Below are 19,298 nucleotides of genomic sequence, written 5' to 3' on the forward strand. Positions count from 1 at the left end.
CCCTGTGTAACAAACGCGCCCCCCCAAATATGTGTCACTTTTTCGGGAAAAAAAGTGTGTTCATTATGCGAGTAAATACAATAACTCTAAAAAGCAGACAACGTTGGCACAGTACTTTTCAGAGCAATAAATCGACACAGTGGTCTCAAGTAAGTGTTCTAATCAATTATAAAAGCATGCGGCGGTGAAAGTTACGAATAAGGTCATTACTGTGCCGATTACATGGCGCTTAAGTGTTTTTCTCACCTCATTTTATAGACCGACACGCAGGCTTGACGTCACGGAGCTGCGGCGGCGCTGCGATCGCGCCGGAGCCGGGGGGTGTGGGCAAAAGGGCGCACGTTTCGCGTGGGCGTCATAGCATTTCAGCATGCCGTGAAGCTGTGTTGCCGTTAATTGCACCGAAATGAAGAAGAAAAGCAGCGGAGTGAGTTTCTACAAGTTCCTGGCAGACTCTGAAAGGCATAGAAGGTGGATAATATCCGTGGATCGAAAAGAATGGTCGCCTCGCGCGAACGACCGTTTGTGCGGCAAACACTTTCTTGAACGCAAGTGCGGCTTCCATTTCAATCTCCGTCCCGAGGCTTGCTTATCAGCAGGGAAACCGTTGTTTGATCGAGACCACCCGGATTTTGTTCCCATGGTGTTCGCGCACAAAGCACCGGCCAAGCGCTCGTCGAAGGCTCGCTACACCCGTGCTACCCAGCAGAAGGGGATCGGCGAAAGAAGGGCAGTGTTGTAGGCGTTACCGAAAAATAAACGAAATACGTTACTCGTTACTTGCAAATAAAAGGTACACATTACTGAGCTACGTTACCTAAAAATAATAGGAACAGCAGGGCCGAAATAAAAAAAAAAATTCTCGATTCTAGGCCGACCAAAAAGTATAGGAAAAACACCATAAATTAAACACAGAACGGAACTTATCTGCAATGTACAGCACTATTTCGGTCACGAATCCGACGGTATGCTCACGGTTAATGTCCGCATTTTTCCTGATCATTCGTCGTCCTCACTGGTATCTTTGTCACTGTCCACTTCCCACAACGCGTGGTCATCCGTACCGTCCGGGGCATTCGAGATGCAACACTTTCGGAACGACTTTACTACCAGTTCCGCCGGGATGTCGTCCCATGCGGCCGCGATCCAGGTCGTGGTGCCTTCCCTTCCGCGGTCCTGAGAACGCCATTCTTGTTGCCGCACATGCAAAGAGCTGACCACGCTGCTTTCTCTAGCGACGCACATTTTTTTCGTCCACGCCAAAGTCACGCTGGGCTTGCAGGCTGTACGAGTGTTCAGCAGCCAAGACAACTTTCCTCTTAAAAGCCGCGGAGTAGTGGCATCGACACTTCAATGCCATAGCGTCAAGTAAAGACGAACGTTCCGTGCGTTCCGTGGTACACAGCGTATCTTCCCGAAGCGATGTAGACAAGATGGCGTCCCGCGGTCATGGCGGAGCCGGATCCTCGTATCTAGGCCGACCCCCGAGTTTCGGATTTAATTTTTTTGGAAAAACTATCGGCCTAGATTCGAGTAAATACGGTAATTTCTTTAAGACTTGGGAAGTAGTAACGAGTAACGTAACTATGTTACTTAAAATAGTAACATAAGTATGTTACCCGTTATTGTGTCGAAACCGTAACGGGTAGGTTACTACGTTACTGAAAAAAGTAACGCGTTACCAACAACGCCGTTACTTGTAACCTGTTATCGCCAAGACTGCAGAACGGACAAACCTTTACTGGCTGTCATGCCTTGTGGTCATGAGGGTAGGAAAAATATGATACCTTGACTTGAAGACGGTGTGTGTATTTAATCAATTAATAAATACACACACTTCCGCAGACCCAGAGTCTGCTGATCCCGCCGGCAGTGCGAATACCGACTTGAAGTAATCGTAGACCTCCAGAGACCTGTACGGCTGCACCGTGTGGGCCGTGAACTGGCTTGGCGAAAAAACTAAATATACGACGACGGGAGCTGTCGACTTCCGTGGCAGCAACTTTACGTCGGAAGTCCAGCAGGCCTTGTTTACGGCGTACGGCTCCTCGTGGGCAACGCCGTCCACGCGCAGTTTGTTTCGATACCGCTGCCGTTCAGGCTCGGGCCACGAGCTCAAATAGTCGGGCATAGCATACGACATACCTTGTGAGGAAATACGACGCACAAATAAAGATACAAGCGTCCCTACAACGTCAACAACGAGCGCACGCCATAGAACGCAATGGCGAAAACACGGAGAGCCGGGCACCTTTTGCCCACATAGCTACCGCGCATGCGCGGCCTTCCGGCCATTGGTAAACAGAGCCGCTCCGCGTGTCGGTCTATACATAGAGTTTTGGCTATATTGGACTGTTTTGCGATCTCCGCGCTGTTCGATATAAGCGGTTTTGACTGTACTTAAAACATACACATTTTTCGTTAATTCTTTTACTTGTCGCAAAGTATAGCCCCCCTATTTTATGTCTCCCTGGCCGTATACCTTAGCTGCAAAAACAGCTTTCACAGCTTTTTTTTTGAACCCCTTAAGTGCCACTTTTTTTTTTTCTTAAAGTAACCTAAAAGAGCCATATTTTTTTTATTTAGAAGATTTATTCCTCTAGTATTACTGATAAAATTTCAAAAGTTTATTATGCAAAACTCAGCGGAGTCGAAAAAAAAAGCGCCAACTACGAGTGCTGCCATCTATGATCAGCGCCGCAAATTGCTCGGACGAGCCTAGCTCGTCCGTGGAATTGACGGCTACCGGAGAGGACGAGCTGAGCTCGTCCATGGCATTTTTAGCCAGAAAGTGGCCGACGAGCTCAGCTCGTCTCACTTAAAGGGTTAAGCAAATCAGAAAAGCCTCAAAATAACACCCTCTATATCTATGAAGTGGGCTTCATACCATCATTAAAGGGGCACTAAAGTGCTTTTTGATATTCTTGTTTTATTGTTATAACTCAATCTACGCCCTTTAAGCATCCTAAAAAAAAAATCTAAATTACATTCATGCGCGGCTGATCTGCATACCATATTTGCTCGAGTAATAGCCACACTCTTTATGCAGAAAACCTGAGCGTTCACTTTACTGCGGAGCACGCAGATTTCCAATCACCGCGATCGACACCATGATTCCAGCTGTTTACAGGAGAAAGATAACGTCTTCGTGCAAAGATACCATCTGTGAAGATTGCATTTGTATAAAGAATCATGTTCTCGATCTGGTTATTTGCTATGTTATTTATGTGCAACGCGATGATTGGCTGTATATGTGTTCTGTGGAAAAGCAGACACAAGGGCCTTCTTCATAAATAGTGCGGCTATTACTCGAGTAAATACGGTATTAAAAAAGTGATCCAAGTTCTTAACACTTTCCGTTGCGTAGAACGACAGATGACATTATCGAACCTTGTTGAATATGGTCGACAGATGACATTATCGAACCTTGCTGAATATGGTCGACAGATGACATTATCGAACCTTGTTGAATATGGTCGACAGATGACATTATCGAACCTTGTTGAATATGGTCGACAGATGACATTATCGAACCTTGCTGAATATGGTCGAACGACAGATGGCACCTGTCAGCCACTCGCGAGCAATGGGTTCCCGCGTGGACGAGCAGCCGACCAATCCCGCTCATCCACACGGAAACCCATTACTTCCAAGTGACTGTCAAGCGCCGTCTGTCGTTCCACAATATTCAGCAACGTTCGGTAGCACCATCTGTCGCACTGTGCCGATGGTAAGTGTCAGGAACTTTGATCACATTTTTAATACGCAAATCGGCCGCGCATGAATGTAATTCTGTTTTTTAGGATGGTTAGAGCTCGCAGATTGAGTTATGAAAATAAAACAAGGATCTCAAAAAGCACTTTAGTGCCCTTTTAATGCACCTTACCAGGACACAAAATTATGAAAGAATTTCAGACAGGGAGCATTTCTGGCAATGCATCAATTCTTTCCAGATGAGACTGCTTTACGCGCAATGTTTGGGTGGAATTGGCCAATGAAACTATTTCACCCCGTTTATCAACGCACCTGAGAACCTGACTCTCGTTCGTCACTCTCTGTCTTCATGAGGAGCGTTGCATGGCCTTGCGGCACCAGTTTCTTGAACACTTCGCTGAAGTACTTGGACACTTGCTTGAAGGTCAACTGGATCGCCTCATATTTACGCATCTCCAGGGCATTCATGAGATCTTGGATCGACTGTATAGGAAGAAACAACTTACTCAGACCGAGTACAACGTTGGGGGATTTCGCAACAATGCTTCCCCAAGTTTAGTGCTGGACCCTATCCCACCCACCAAAATCGTGTTCACAATGAGTGTGTCCCACAGTGTAGAGTGAAATGTTTTAGAGTCAAACTAGCTGTGGCTGTGTAATGCCAAGAATTAACAGCCCAAAGAACACAAAACAGGCGTCGGCTTTTGCTCTAAACCAGCAACTTTTGGGGAAAAATCCAAGGAAAAGCGCGTTGTACAAATGATTGTCCGCCCCTCGACCTGAGATAACCCGTACACCACGTCACGTCCAATTTCTCCACATTGCTTCCCGGCTTCTGGGGTATCTGTGCACGTAGGCTTGTGTCCACAATATTTCCGGCAGACAAATTCCCCAAAAGACTTCTTCAAGGACGACAGGCAGTAGCTTTCTGCACCGAGCGCTAAATGTGGACCCTCTACACGACTGGACACCCGACCCAAGTCAAGAATGGGGACACGTACGCTGTGTCCTCGGTCCAGCTCCTCTTTCCTCTTGGCCAGTTTCTCCTTCTGGTCCGAAAAGTTGATGAACTGGTCGAGGGCCTTCTTGTTGACATGGCTGTACTTCTTCAGCTCGTGGTTGCTCTGCTCCAGCTTCTTGAACAACTGGGGGGGACAGAAGCGAGCCAGAACACGTAAGTAAGGGCTAGCAACGCGGCAGGTGGTCGGAACCCATTGTCGACCCCAAGAACCGTGCAACGATGCTTTCGTCCCTTTTTCCTCGGCAGCCAAGAGGACATTCATAGGGGGATCAGGGTTCTCAAGCTTGTTGTCCAAAAGAGAGCTAAGGAACACACTGGATTTCCCGCAACCAAACGGATTAAAAGCTAAGCACAGCGGAAAGCAGAGCGGGATGGTTAGACTCGTAGGAATGCCCTCAAACTGCGGACAACTTGACAAAGGACTCACTTTGCACTTTCCATTTCTGCTCATTTCCCCCTCAGCTATATGCTGTGTCCCCTTTCCCTGTCATTTCCAAAGAATATCCTACCCCCTTCCTTGAGTGCAGGGAACATGGCCCTCCCCTGTCCCTTCCTTTCCTCCTTCCCTGCCTTTGCTGGCTGGGAGGAGGAGGCGTCGAGGACTATCTTCCTTGCAAAAAAAACTAAGTTCATCCACTGGCCTTTCGGCTAGGGGACATAGAGAGCATTCGGCTGCGCAGGAAACTCTGACTTAGATTACTCGAGGACAAAAAACTTGTCCCTTTTTGCCCATTTTCTCTGTACCATATTGCACGATAGATGTGTATTTCTACAATTCTATTTCCTCCCAATGATTGTATAAAGTGAACAGTGTGCTGAGGATAAACGTTTTAAAAATTTAAAAATATTGACAAAAATTTCACTGCAATTTATAACTTCACGTGTTTATTCAAAGACACAATTTTTTTTTTTTTAAAGGACAGTGAAAATGAGAGATATATTTCTTCGGGATAATGTTATCGACCGCAGTGGACGTCGGGTTACGCGTGTAAAGTGACAATAAGCGAATTAATGACCTAAAATCCGTAATTAACTCATTTTAGTTGGCACATTTCCATTAAGGTGTGATAGCAGTTGTAAGAATTCAGACAACTGCTAAATTTTGCTCCGCAATTTTCTCTGGAAAATTTAAGCCGTGATCACACAAGATACCAAAACTAGGTGCAACAGGAACGGCAGAGGTCCAACCCAGAAGAGATGTTGGCCTCTGCAGTGGATGCAGGTAGCTAGTCATTGCGAGCCGATAAGGGTCACATCGCCATAGATAAAGCGCCCTACTCTGCAGTCTTCTCGAACAGTCAGCTTTCGGCTTTGTTTCCCATCAGTTTCAGTATGGCACACTAGATAGCCTAACTTCGCCAGAGAATAGCACAGAGGTGAATCTAGTTGCGCGATTTCTAACAAACGCTATGGCATATTTTGACGACAGGCAACATGTCACTAATTAAAATGTGCCAAATAAAAAAATTATTTAAAACTTTCAGCCTTTCTACTCTGGTAAAGACGGAAGACCAGCGGAGCTGTACTATGTCACCAATTAAAATGTGCCAAATAAAAGCATTATTTAAAACTTTCAGCCTTTCCACTCTGGTGAAAAAGGAAGACCAGCGGACCTGTACTACGACCTCAGGGACGACGCTTAGGACGAACTCAAGGACGTGTAGGAAGACGTCTAGGACGACCTCAAGGATGACTTCTAGGACAAACTCGAGGACGCCTAGAGGACACCCTCAAGGACGATGCCTAGGACAACCTCAGGGACGATGGTTAGGAGGACCTCAAGGACTTCAGGACGACCATAAGGACGACTTCTAGGATGACCTCGAGGAAAACGTCTAGGACGACCTCAAGGACGCCGTCTAGGATGATGTCAAGGACGACGTCTAGGACGACCTCAAGGATGACATCAAGGATGACATCTAGGACGACCTCAAGGATGACTTCTAGGACAACCTCTCCGACGACCTCAAGGACAACGCCAAGAAGTACAAGGAGTTTCCGAGAAATGAGAACCGTGTTTTTCAGCCCGGGTAAGTAAGCTATGCATCGCAGAAAGCTCAAACTTCGAGAAAATGTGACGCTAACGGTTGGGATAGAATGCAAAAGTCTGACAACTAGGTGTCAATTGGATGAAAAGATAATTGAGAAAAACAATTTCTCTATGAGCCGATGTCCAGCTAAGTCTAATATCGACAAAACAAGAAATGACAATGTGGGCACCTGTAGTATCTATTTCAGTTAAAAAAACTTGTCAGCAAGGAAGAAAACAACATCCTCTTTCTTGTTGAGTTTTTTTCACTGAAAGAGATACTATATCCCCCAGAGTGTGATTCCTTGTTTAAACAATATTAAGCTTAGGTGGACATCAGCTCATAGAGAAATTTCGTTTTTCTCAATTTTCTTTTGATCCAGGTGACGTCATGTTCTCAAACTTTTGCGTTCTATCCCAACCGTATTTTTGTCTTAGAAAAAAAGACCTTTCAAACCAAAGGCTCAAAATTATGTGAGAAATACCTTCGACTGAGGTCCAGCCAAGAGGAATTTCGTTTTGCCCCCGGAAAGGACAAAATGAACATTACGCAAACGGAACAAAAAAGGATGAGACAAAAAAAAAAAACTTCTGGTTGTAACTGAGCAAACCAATGTTCTCCAACTCACCTGTTTTAAACTAAGATTTTGGTACTTCTCAAAGGCATCCGCTGGAAGTGAGCCCAACTCCCGAATCTTGCGCATACACTCGTCTTTCTGCAAGAAAAATGTGCAACTCTTGGTGACAAACGCACACATCGTATCCTACATAAAAACCTGTCAAAAACAATACCATTCCTCTACTGCTGACTGTACCGTACAAGTCAATTTATGATGTCGCCAACCACAGAAACCGTCTCATTTACTTGTTGAAAGCATTAGCTTTCAACAAGTTATAATGAGGAAGAAAATGCATCATTCAACGCAGTGATGTGCTCGGTCCGAGCCATTTTGGAGCCACTTTTGGCTGCAGCCGCTTCACGAGAGCGTGCGCTCGGCCGCCCCTCTTGCGTCAGGCGTTGCTGGAGGGGAGAGGAGGGAAGGGGGGGCTGTGGCTGCGTCTGCTCTTTTCGGTGCAGAGGAACATGGCGGCGCCTGAGGCATTTATATCGCTGGCAGCCGCAACCTCGGCAGTAGCGAAATGTGGCCGTTCACGCCAGTAAACTGCAAACTAAGAGAGCGGAAGAACAACATTCCGCTTTCGCATTCACAACTCATAAGAAGTGCTTAGGTGTCCCCAGAATGTTTCTTTGTACTATGCCTTTAAAACAAATACTAGTAAAACATTAAAAAGAAAAAAGAATTGGCTGCAAAAGGGGTTAAAGATTACAGTTGAATATTGATTAACCAACCCTCATTTAACCAAATCTGCAATGCAAACAACTTTCTTTACATTCCAAGCTGAATTCCAGAAAGGTTTTTTTTTTTTTGTTCAATTTAGGATGCAACTTTCACAACTGCCTGAAAAAAAAAAAAAAAAATCCTTTAAAGACAAAAGGCTTTGCTCCAAGGTGTTTGATCAACTCCGGTCACTTTTCATGCCTTTTCTACTTTGGCAAGGGAAGGCCTCATAAAAAAAAAGAACAGTAAGAGAACATACCTCGCAGCTTTTTAAATGCATTTCATTGTGTCGCTCCGTCTTTTTGCGCAGCACTTCATGCATTTTTCTTTCAGGGCGGGCATGACTCAAACTTAAGTTTGGAACACAACACAACAGCCTGCTGATCTTTCTCTGACTCTTCCTCTGGCAAGTGTTTCTGCACTACTAAGAAACCACCCTTTTCCATTCCACTAGTTTCATTGTGCATAGAGATATCAATGTTGATAATCGTACACCGTGTGTGTATCAGGCTTCACTGCTTGCACCAGCATGCTTGGAGGGATGCGGGCAAGCAGCTGGGTCAGCTCAATGGGCTCAGGAATTTTGCTTGGTCTTATAGGTTGACAGTCTCATTACGATTGTAAACTGACCTCTAATTGTAAATAAAAGTTTAAAAAAAACTTGACCAGTATTTTATTAAATACTCATCATGGGCCCCCAAAAGCACAACTGGTTGTTACAATTTCCGAGTCCATGCATTTTTCGTCACGGTCCTCCGAAAGATATATCAGCGAGGTTCCACTGAGCATCTTTCCTCGAGAATTGATTCTGACGAGCGTGCTGCCACATTAGCTACAAATTATAAGGACAAAACATAACGGGACACAAACAGACACCTTTTCTTGGGCTCTTACTTACCCGAGGAGACACTTAATTTCAGGTCAGGTTCACGCTTGCCTATTTTTCGATTTCCCCCACAGCACTGACGATTGAAAAGTGGAACTCGGCACACTCCCCTTTTCAGGGGCCTTCTCCTCGACGCACCTTTTTGAGGAGCAGTGACTGGCGGCTGGTCATCTTCTCCAGGTCCTTGGCGTCATCGTTGATGCGCTCCTGCCAGTCCCGCTCCTGACTCTTCCAGTTCTCCAGCTGTGACTGTAGTTCCTTTTGCTCCTTGTTATTCCCTTCCACCTGTTTCTCCAAGGCTGCGAAGATGCAACACGACGTCAACATCCAGGCTCATCAAAGGAAAGAAAACAAAAACAGGGCGCAGGCCACAAAGCCATGACCCCATCTGCAAACATCTCCCAGCTGGCTAAACATTGTTTTCACTCCCAAGGCGAGCACATGTCGCTACTACCAATGCAAAAGCAAAAGAAACTGTTGTCTGCAGAACCTGCCATGTTCCTTAGAAGCAGCAAATTCGTTCCTTCCGATTTCTTTCGTGTGCGAGTGAGCGCACCCTTTTGTCCGCTTGGATTCCTTGAACCTTCGTTGGGAAACGGGTTCACCTTCTTCACCGAGGACTATTACGGGGAGAGCTGTTCATATTTTTTTTGAAGGACTAGTAATCACAATTGACTGGTTCCACGCCAGCTGATGCTGGCAGACACTAAGAAGGTTTCACCCACCTTTGAGGTTGGTGTTGACGTCGCCGATGCGGGCGTTGACGCTTATCAGCTCCGCCTGACTGTTCTCTAGTTTCCGGCGTCGGTCTTCGACAGATATTTCCTGGAGTGCCTGTTAATGAACAAAGTATTATTCAAAACACTGGAGGTTGACAAAATCTGCTTTGCTTCAATGCTGTGCAATTAGCTCACCGCTTCCAGCTCCTCTTTTCTTCTATACAAGTTGTTGTTGAGCAGGTTTTCCAGCTTGTTTTTCTCGGCCTCGAGCTACGGGTACATGAAAGGACACACAAACTCTGTGAAGAAGTGCGCCGGTACCGACTATAAAATATGCCCCGTCATTCTACTTACGAGATACATTTTCTGAAAATGGGGAAAACCCACAGCCATGGAGAAAACCTCCTATGAATGAAAAATTCCAAGCCGTCCTCGAGCCTCCAGAGGCTTCTAACCCGTGGGGGCAGACCCAGCTTTTGCCGAGACGCACAAAGGCCCGGGGGGCACTTCCAAGAATGAACCAAAATTTGGCGGGAACATATCAGGATTAAAGTTTCTTTCCAATAGTTTTGAACACATCGTGCATGGACAAAGGCTTCCTTTGTGGTACCAAAGAAATCTCTCCAGGAAGCAATCATCCTTACTGATTTTGATAGATCCACTTACATCGCCAACTATAATTACATTTTGTAAAGGCAGAGAGGCAAGCGGAAGTAGCTAATAAAATGCTTAGCTTGCGCTTGCTACGTCGATAGCATGCCCATGACAAAGACCTAACAATGAGGATAAGCTCAATGAAGAGGGCAGATGACATGCAGATGTAAATCAGAGTTTGTATGTTTAACAATTCTACAGGATGTAAAAAAAAATTTACAGGTTTTTTTTCACAGTAATAATAAACTTTGTATAGTCAAACATTCATTTTTTGCCCAAATGTAACACTTTTGCATGTTTTATAGTTGTCCAGGGTCTGCAAAAGCAGCATGTCCAGAATTTCATGCAAAAGCAGTTTGCATGAAATATGCAAACTACTTCTGCAAGTTTCATACATGTCCAAGGTCAAGATTAGCATGCAAGCGATGAGGGTAGCCAGAGATCAGGCATTCAACCCCACTGCATCTCGCTGCACTTTTGGTTTGTGTTTAAAGAAAAGCTAGCCTTGTGAATGGAATGGGGCAGGGCTTTTACTACGGCGCAAGGTGTAGCAGGTAAGCCGAGTGATTGAAACTGCCCTAATTCCGATTCAATGGGGACCTCACGACTGACCCGCATGCGCTCGCTGAACGCCTCCTTGTTCTCCTGAGTGAGGCGCCGGATTTCGTCGTTCAGTCGATCTACTTCCTGCTGGTCCGCCACTGACAGCTGTGTCAGCAGGTCCTGCTGAAGTTCACTGCGCAGTGACTGTTCCGTCGACTCCATCGACTTGAGGCTGGAGTCCAGGCTGGCCAAGCTGCGCTCCTGTAAACGAGGCATGCGGTAACTCTGCTCACTATGTGGGGAAAAGGCGTTTTCAGAGACTTTCTATTACTTTTTTATCCTGAGGAAACTGAGGTTTACAATATGCCATACATAAAAATGAAGCTAAGCAAATGGGGTTTTGAATGATGCAGACATCAAAACAGACTTTATGCAAAATAAATTCGTCAAGCGAAGTTTTTTTGTGTTGTTTTCAATATTGGTTTAAATTTAGTAAGATATCTATATCTCAGAAAAAAAGTGAAAAAAGAAAAAAAAATGAAATACATGTTTTTTTTTTGCTTTTTTTCCAGTGTTGTACACATTCCTCCAAAACAGGAATGAACGCTCGTTCCTTGTACGCTTTTAATTTTGGAACGAGTTCCCGTTACAAGTTCCAGTGGTGCGAAAGGAATGCGTTCCACTTACATTTCTAGGAATGGAATGTGTCATTACATTCGCACATTTTAATCAAATACGGTGCTGGATAATCCGTAGATAAAATAAAGCGAGCAAGTGAAAATGTCCACATTGAACAATATGTCGTATCGCCATGATCATCTTTGTTCCAAACCTTTTGATAAATTTTACGCTTGGCGTTTATTACAAGTACTGATCAACAATTGTTATGGAAACGGCAAAGACACGTGTCACGAGCGAATGCTCCACCGCCATTCACTTCCAAAGGCCGTTAACTTCAGTACAGTGACGCCATCTGCTTCCAAGGGTGGCACGAGGCATGGGCCTCATGCACTCGCGCATTTGAAGCTACTTGCAAGACAAACGCAAACATATTGAGGGGCTTTAATTTGTTCCAGTTCTTTGTTTTTGACTAACTCGCGGACACTTCTCCATCCTTCGTTGACTGAGGAAATAAGCCCCCAAAACCTCACATTTCAGTCAGACTCAGTGCAGGGTCAGCACTTGCTTACAGTTTACCCATGTGGAGTAGTATTTGGTAGAAAAGTTTACTATCCAAGGTCTGACTGCGTGTCTACTTGCCGACCCACTTTCTCCAAAGTTCATAAAACTTCCACGGGAGCGGGGGGAAGGAGGCTTTGTTTCAGGCAAACACCCATAGCACTTTGCTTTACCACTCTTCGGAAACACTATCCCCTACAGCGGTTCAGCATGATCACTCGCACTCAAAGGAAAGTTGTGCTCAACGAGAAATGCTATAAACAGGCATTCTGCACAAATTATGCTAGTGTCACTATCCCTTCCAAAGAAACTCGTCAGATCTACGTGGGTATCCGTGCTTAGCACGTGTCCTTAGTGTTTGAAAAGAGACTTGCAGTTTGATGTCGGCCTTGCCACTATGCAAAATGTTTGTGTCACAAGTGTAGGATGCACAAAAGCCAGACTTCTCATTTTCGACAGTATGAAGCAGACACACTTTGTGCTTCCGAATATCTGAATAACTGAAACGGTTTAGCGCTGCGAGTATCCCTTCACACTCCCTACCATGCACATGCCATAGGCCGCTCAAGATGTCACTACACTCTTTCTCTAGGCACAATCATCACCAATACTGGCTTGTCTCTATTCACATGGTGTCGTTTCATCTGTCTACGACTGCAAATAGGGCTAACTGCACACTTTTGCATAAAACTGGAAAGCACAAGTTTCTAATGGAAACATGTTAATTTTCAATAATTAAGAAGTTACTTAACAAAGTATAGTTAATTATTTGACTTAATGTGACGATTAGCTCCTCATATTATGACCCCCTGTCCTTATAACTTGCCTGTACAGACCGCATTAGTGTATCTTTTGCGGCTTTTTTAAAAATAAATCTGCGTGAACTAAAATCAAATGCCCTGTATACGCCTGGCTAGGGGCTGCGTATGCTTTGTTGTCTATGCTTGTCTGTAATTACACATTACACTCAGCCGCAATGCTTTTCACATAAAATCAGCCCACAAACACATTCTGTGTAAAAATGCACTGGCATTAGCAACTGGCAGAGTCAAAGCACATCAATGGGCAACCTCAGAGTCACCCAACATAAAGGCACGCAAAAGAACCAGGTGATAATAAAAATATAAATTCAAATTAAATTAGGGCCTAGCTAAGAACTGAGGATTAATTTAGACCACTAGGGGACCTTTCGATGTGCCAACCAAAAAAGTTGTTAGTACGTGGCGCCTTCTCTGCAATAAGCCTCCGACAGATGGTGGGCACCTCGGCTGGGATTCAAACACACCTACTGGAGATCTGCAGGCCAGCACTTCTCCACAACAATAAAACTAGTATGTTAGCATACCTTTGGCTGTTTAGAACGTTCCAGGGCTGTCAGCTCCTCCTTCATAAGCCGGATGTCAGCCTTGAGCTTGTCAAAGACGTCCCTGAAATTAATGAAAGGCTAATGTGCACCTGACTAACAGCACTGGCGATGCAGAAAGAAGATTACAGCAGGGCCTCACTTGTTTTTGCTGTTCTTGGTTTCCGCTTTTTGCATGTCGCTGACCACTTGGTTGATTTGGCTCTCTGTCTGTGGGATTCAGTCAAGGCACAACCAAAGCAACTTCGAAAAGTGTTACTCATGCCTTGATGGTCACACCCAAAATATATGAATTTCCTTAATTAATATCACATTATGGGAGAACAACCAACATCTTCAATCCATGCTCACCTTGACCATATATCTGAGCCCCAAAGTATCTGTAATACAACCGTTCTGGCCCATAAATGCACATAAAATAAACAAGACGTAAAAGGAAGCATCGGTCACTATTTTGAACACATTTGAAAGCAAAGGAAAGGTGAGGAGAGGCGAAGAAGAAAGCTCGGTGCAATAACCACACCCGCATTATCCCAACCCCACATAAGATGCTCACCGCACATTTCCAGAGCTCAAATGGTGCTTGGTGCCAAAAGCGAAATGTGAAGCACTCCAGAACCACCAAATTCCTCGCTCGCAAGTAAAGGATATCGGACAGCTTTTGCTTGTGCTCTGCCAGCTGTTTTTCTACCTCGGTGATCTCTTTGACAAGTTGCATGTGCGCTTTGTGGAGGTCGAGCCGAGACCGCCGCGTGTCAAAGTAACCCCCCGTCAGGGCTCCCTTATGCGACACCTGGTCTCCTGCAGCACAGAAACACCCAAAGAGAAAATGTCGCCAAGTCAAACAGAGCACATGGCAATGAGCAGTACTAGCTACTGCGCATGCCCATACAATATAGCCACCACTTTATCACTACCCAAAACCAGAGTGAAAAACGGTCAAGCAGCCATCAGTTGGGCAAAATCGCAACATCCTTTTTTTTAAATGACGCAGCCATCCGCTTCCTCGACCAAAGAGTAACAAGTATAATGATTCCGCAGGATAAAAAAGGGTGGAGGTTTTGTCACAAAGCGTCTAGGGCTACGAGCTATGGTCCACAGGGTTTCCAAGAACTTTGCACTCCAGAGGTCGAAACATAGCTTAGACAAATGAGGAAAGCAGACCAGTGGAAAATCCATATTTCACAAAGGGAGATCGCTAAAATAAAAAAGTATGCTGTTCAAAGAGAGTGGGCCACTACGTCAATGCACAGTGCAATTAACTTACACATAAAAGACTCCAAAGTCTTGTGAAATTTATTACTTATATTGGTCAATCAGTGAACTCGCACTTACATAAGATAATTCCTACTCAAGGTTCAAGGTTTACTCTACATGTGCTATTATATGCGAGCTGCACTATTTTCAAATATAAAGCAGCACTTAACTAGCTAACAAATAAAGATAAAGAGGGCAAGGCAAACTCGGCTTCCGTGCTATCTAGGTACAAGTTCATCCTGGTTTACTCAAACCTTTTTATCACAGAAAATTCATAGTGCTTTAAATGAGGGCCACAAAACCCCCTTAAACACCAAATGCTTTTTTTTTTCTTTTTTTAGTACATTAAAGAGATTGTTTAGCTTACAGTCATAACCAAATGCATGACTCAGCTCTGCTTTAAATTATGCCTAAGTTACAAACATGCCTTATTAGGCATAGGATTGCTCAGGAAAGGTTGAAGGCTGGGAACCCTAGGTGTGGTCCAGGGAATACTACTTAAGAACCCTCGCTCTAACTTATGACCAAAAAAATACTATCTGAAAGAGTCTACTGGGCACAAAGACCTACAAAGGGAACTACTTGCCATCTAAAGTGATGCAGTCCAGATTAGATGTGCGTGCAATCTGGGTGGCGACTTCGAGATTTCGGCAAATTAGGGTCTTGCCGTATATATATTTCATGGCGCTCTCAAACTTGGAGTCAAAGTTGAGTTTGCTGATCATGGGAATGGCGTCCTACAGAAAAAGGCAACCACAGGAGCGGGACAGAAATGTTAAGGTCGGAATGCTGGCTGCGCAGTTGGCGACACATCCAGGAGACACCACAAAGATGATATCAAACCGGGAAATGTAGCAAAGACTCACGTTACTGTTGGGGTACTGCACATCTTTGTACATGAGCCGGTTGAGGGGCATGAAGGTCACCTCTCCGGGAAGTTGCTGCCGGTTCATTTCTTGGAGAATCTTGGTGCCGATGCGGTCGCTGTCCACAATGTGGTAGAAGAGCCTGGAGGAACACAAACACTTGAAGTCAATGCATATATTATGGTGCACCGTGCATTCCCGAGGGTGCCCATCAAACCACTCTGGCATCGTTGCCGCGAGGCGGCTACACAGTTGCCTCACTTCAGACACGATCACATAGTCGTGTCACCGCGGGATCGATTGGGATCTCGAATTCGGCTCCGGACGTGCCGCTTTCTCTCCAAGCCACTGGATGGCGCTACAGGTGCCCCAGGGCGGGCAAGGAGAAACCTCCTCGCCCATCGATAGATATAGTCAGGGAGACCGGGAGGGAAAACTCTCTTAGGACTCCGGGCGGGCTCTGGGACAGGCAAGTGCGTGTGGCGGGATCTGGGGTAATCGCGGGACACGAGGCCTGGGGGCCCTCCTTGTGTTCAGCTTTGGCTTTACATGCATTTGCGAATATTTGTTAATGTCTCGTGTATTTGTAGTTTAGAGCGAGTGTTTTGAGCATTGTGTTTTATGTACCAATAAACTCCCGCTCCCGTGAAAGAACCAGGCTGGACTTGGGTTGTTGACGGACCACGTGAAAAATGGCGAATAGGCGGCGGTACGCGATTTCCTACAAATAAAAACAAATAACAAAAAAAAAAAAAAAAAGGAAAGAACTTGCGCCTTCTGACGTGCAAGATGGACCGCACATGATGCTACAGAAAAGCTCTTTGAGAGCGTGTGTTGAGAAAGCTTTACGAGCCAACTTTGGCGCCAGACAACCAAATTGTCAGCAAAAAAAGAAAAGAGAATTTGCGCTTTCCGGCGCGCAAGATGGACTGCACACGATGCTACAGAAAAGCGCTTTGAGAGCGTGCACCACTTATCTTTGGCGCGCGCTGTCTCCGTGCCGGACCACGTGCTATGTTCTCCGTGCTACTCCATGCCAGATTGGTTGCGCTGGCTTGTGTCATTCGATACGGTCCATCTCAACAGTGTAGAGGAGCAGGCACATATTTGTGCACGCTCGGCTTTGCAGCAAAGGGACCATGTTTCGCGGTACGTTGGTGGTTTTTCTGCTGTCGTGCCGTGCAATGTGAGCCTGCGCACATTCGCTCGGGACGAATTATCCAATGCGGAGTTTTCCCGAGTTTAACTATCGAACTTTTCCTCCCATTTAAAATGTAAGGCGCTCGCCGGGACTTTTGAACATGATCGAATTAAACGAAAAGTCGAATTAACCGAGGTCGAACTAACAAAAGTTTACGTACGAAAAACACTTTCCATTAAAATCCTGCAGAATTGGTTTTATAAATACAAACCACTTCCAAATTTGGTGTCTGGCAGTTGCAAAAACGTTTTCCTCATATCCTAAAACTACTTTTGGGATCCTTTTATGTAGTTTTTATTTTCTTTGTACCTTTGTTCCTAAGCATATTTTGCCACTATCAGTACTATTGTCAGATGTGCCTGACAATAGTCAGACACATCTCGTCTTCCATGTCACCCCACTCGGGGCCTTCCTCCTGTACATGTCTCTTTCCTAGACATTCATTCACCTTCCTCTGGCCTTTTAGAGCGCAGCTCTTAGGGGCCCGTTTCCGGCTTGAGCAGCGTCGGCGTAATTGCGAGACCACGTGACCCCCCCCACAAGGTCACGAGACCCCCTGAGGTCACGTGACCCCCCGAGGCTACGTGACCCCCTGAGGCTACGTGACCCCCTGAGGCTACGTGACCCCCTGAAGTCACGTGACCCCCTGAAGTCACGTGACCCCCTGAAGTCACGTGACCGCCCGAGGTCACTTGACCGCCCGAGGTCACGTGACCCCCCTAAGGTCACGTGACCCCCTGATGTCACACAACCCCCCCCCCCCCCCCGCCCCAAGGTCACGTGACCTCAAGGAGTCACCTATCCCTCGGTACGCTTCCATCCTCCTTCTCAAGAGCAGCGCTCTAACCGGCGTTACAGGGAATTGTAAACGGCTTTTATTTTTTTTCTTGTTCAAGACTGAACTTTCACACATTTTTCATTCACGTCGGCATTGACGACAGAAATTTGGAATTCAGTCCGACACCCTCAGTACTTCTGTGCAGTGGGAAGATGAGAAAGCTCCTTGATGATCATGCCAAGCAATATACCCACATTGCAAAGCGACTGGCAGCACTGACTTTACTGTCTGCAATTTTTGTCACAAACACGTTAGCGTGACCAATGGAAAGGGTGTCCTACGCATCGCCGAGCACGCACAAGAATTCCAATTGGCACACCCAGCAGGAAAGACCTCGTTTAGTGACATGTAAATGCCTCTATTACTTTCAGTTTTATTTCAGACAAATTACTTCAAATCACAAAAACCCCACCTCTCGTAAGGTTGTTCTACTAAATTCACTAATTACAATTCTTAGGCCATGTGTCTCATGAAAACTCCCTTAACCCTTTCACTGCCGGGTTTTTTTCCGACTGCTCCTCACCCCCTGCCGGGTTTTCGAGCTCACTGGACGCCACTGTGATGCCATTGCAGATTCCTGAAGATGATGGGTCAAAAGTGTGCTCTTGAGGGTTGAATTCTTTCTTCTTCCAGTAGAAATTCTGATCGTCAAGTTTTATCTTCTTCCTCCGATTCTTAAACGGCACGGGCTCTTTCTCACTGTCGTCGCTGTACAAGTCACTTAGCTGAGCTGCATCATCGTTCTCACTCTCATCTGAGTCAGAATTCACCAACAGTTCCTGAATTTCCTTGTCCGTCAAATCGCGGAAGCACGTGGCACGCTTACTCGCCATGCCGGCGCTGCGCCGCGCTGCTGAGACAACGACGAAGCAAAGCGGATGTAGAAACATGCGCTCCATCTGTTGTCTAAAATTTAACCTACAAGTTACATGTGTTTAGGTGACCTCTCCATAGATGGCGCAACATGCCCGCATTTTTTTTTTCGCACGAGTTTTCTCGGGAGTGGCAGGGAGTGAGTTTAAAAGGCAACATGAGTATACTCGGGAGTAGCAGGGGGTGTGCGTGGGTGGTGCCCTGAGTTATCTCGGGAGTGGCAGTCAAAGGGTTAAGGAATGCCTGACAAGACCCACAGGAGCTGCAGGGAGGACGCAGGTGTCACCATGCACAAGGTCGAAACCCAACTACACTAGAAACACGAAAAACTACAGAACTGCATGTATTACGAACAAAATTCCAAATAAACTCCAAACTTCTGGCAAAAAATAAACAAAAAAAGACCCCCGACACGCAACCCTAATTAACTCCGCATCATTCAAAAGTCTCCTGCGCAACGTACACGCTCAAGTAGGACTCCACAAGGAACTCCAATTTTCCCCTATGTGGCACGGCCGAAACCCACATTTTTTTAGCGAACGCTCAAAGCCTGCACTCGCCATCGTACAGTAATATGAATCACACCCACTTATTTCCCGAGGTGACTTCGACGGCGGTATAGATGGTCTTCTCGCAGTCGAAGTTCTCAATGAGCATCCCGTAGTAGTTGTTGGCGATCTGCTCGTAACTCCCGCCTTTGTCCCGAAAGGTTTGCAGAACCTTCCGCACGCTGTCTCTGCCATTCAAGGTAGCCTGAGGAAGAGAAAGCAGAGATGAGCTCCCCACACTGATTTTGGTCACCGTGAGAGTGAGAT

General features: G+C 45.8%; 1 protein-coding gene across 1 annotated transcript in view; it reads right to left on the reverse strand.

Moving 5' to 3' along the window:
* The window catches only part of LOC8034829 (structural maintenance of chromosomes protein 3), a gene marked incomplete at its 3' end in the record, with an annotated part of 66,691 nt that overhangs the window by 10,927 nt on the left and 36,466 nt on the right, over window positions 1–19,298 (reverse strand). Inside the window, 13 exon segments of the mRNA XM_042287248.1 lie at window positions 4,027–4,197; window positions 4,716–4,859; window positions 7,394–7,480; window positions 9,129–9,289; window positions 9,716–9,824; window positions 9,905–9,979; window positions 10,976–11,167; window positions 13,431–13,512; window positions 13,591–13,660; window positions 14,100–14,249; window positions 15,292–15,442; window positions 15,572–15,713; window positions 19,073–19,236. Of these exon segments, the coding sequence (XP_042143182.1) occupies window positions 4,027–4,197; window positions 4,716–4,859; window positions 7,394–7,480; window positions 9,129–9,289; window positions 9,716–9,824; window positions 9,905–9,979; window positions 10,976–11,167; window positions 13,431–13,512; window positions 13,591–13,660; window positions 14,100–14,249; window positions 15,292–15,442; window positions 15,572–15,713; window positions 19,073–19,236 (1,698 nt within the window).

The sequence above is a fragment of the Ixodes scapularis genome, unplaced genomic scaffold (genome assembly GCF_016920785.2).
Source record: "Ixodes scapularis isolate PalLabHiFi unplaced genomic scaffold, ASM1692078v2 PGA_scaffold9__187_contigs__length_104089568, whole genome shotgun sequence".
NCBI classification, from domain to species: Eukaryota; Metazoa; Arthropoda; class Arachnida; order Ixodida; family Ixodidae; genus Ixodes; species Ixodes scapularis.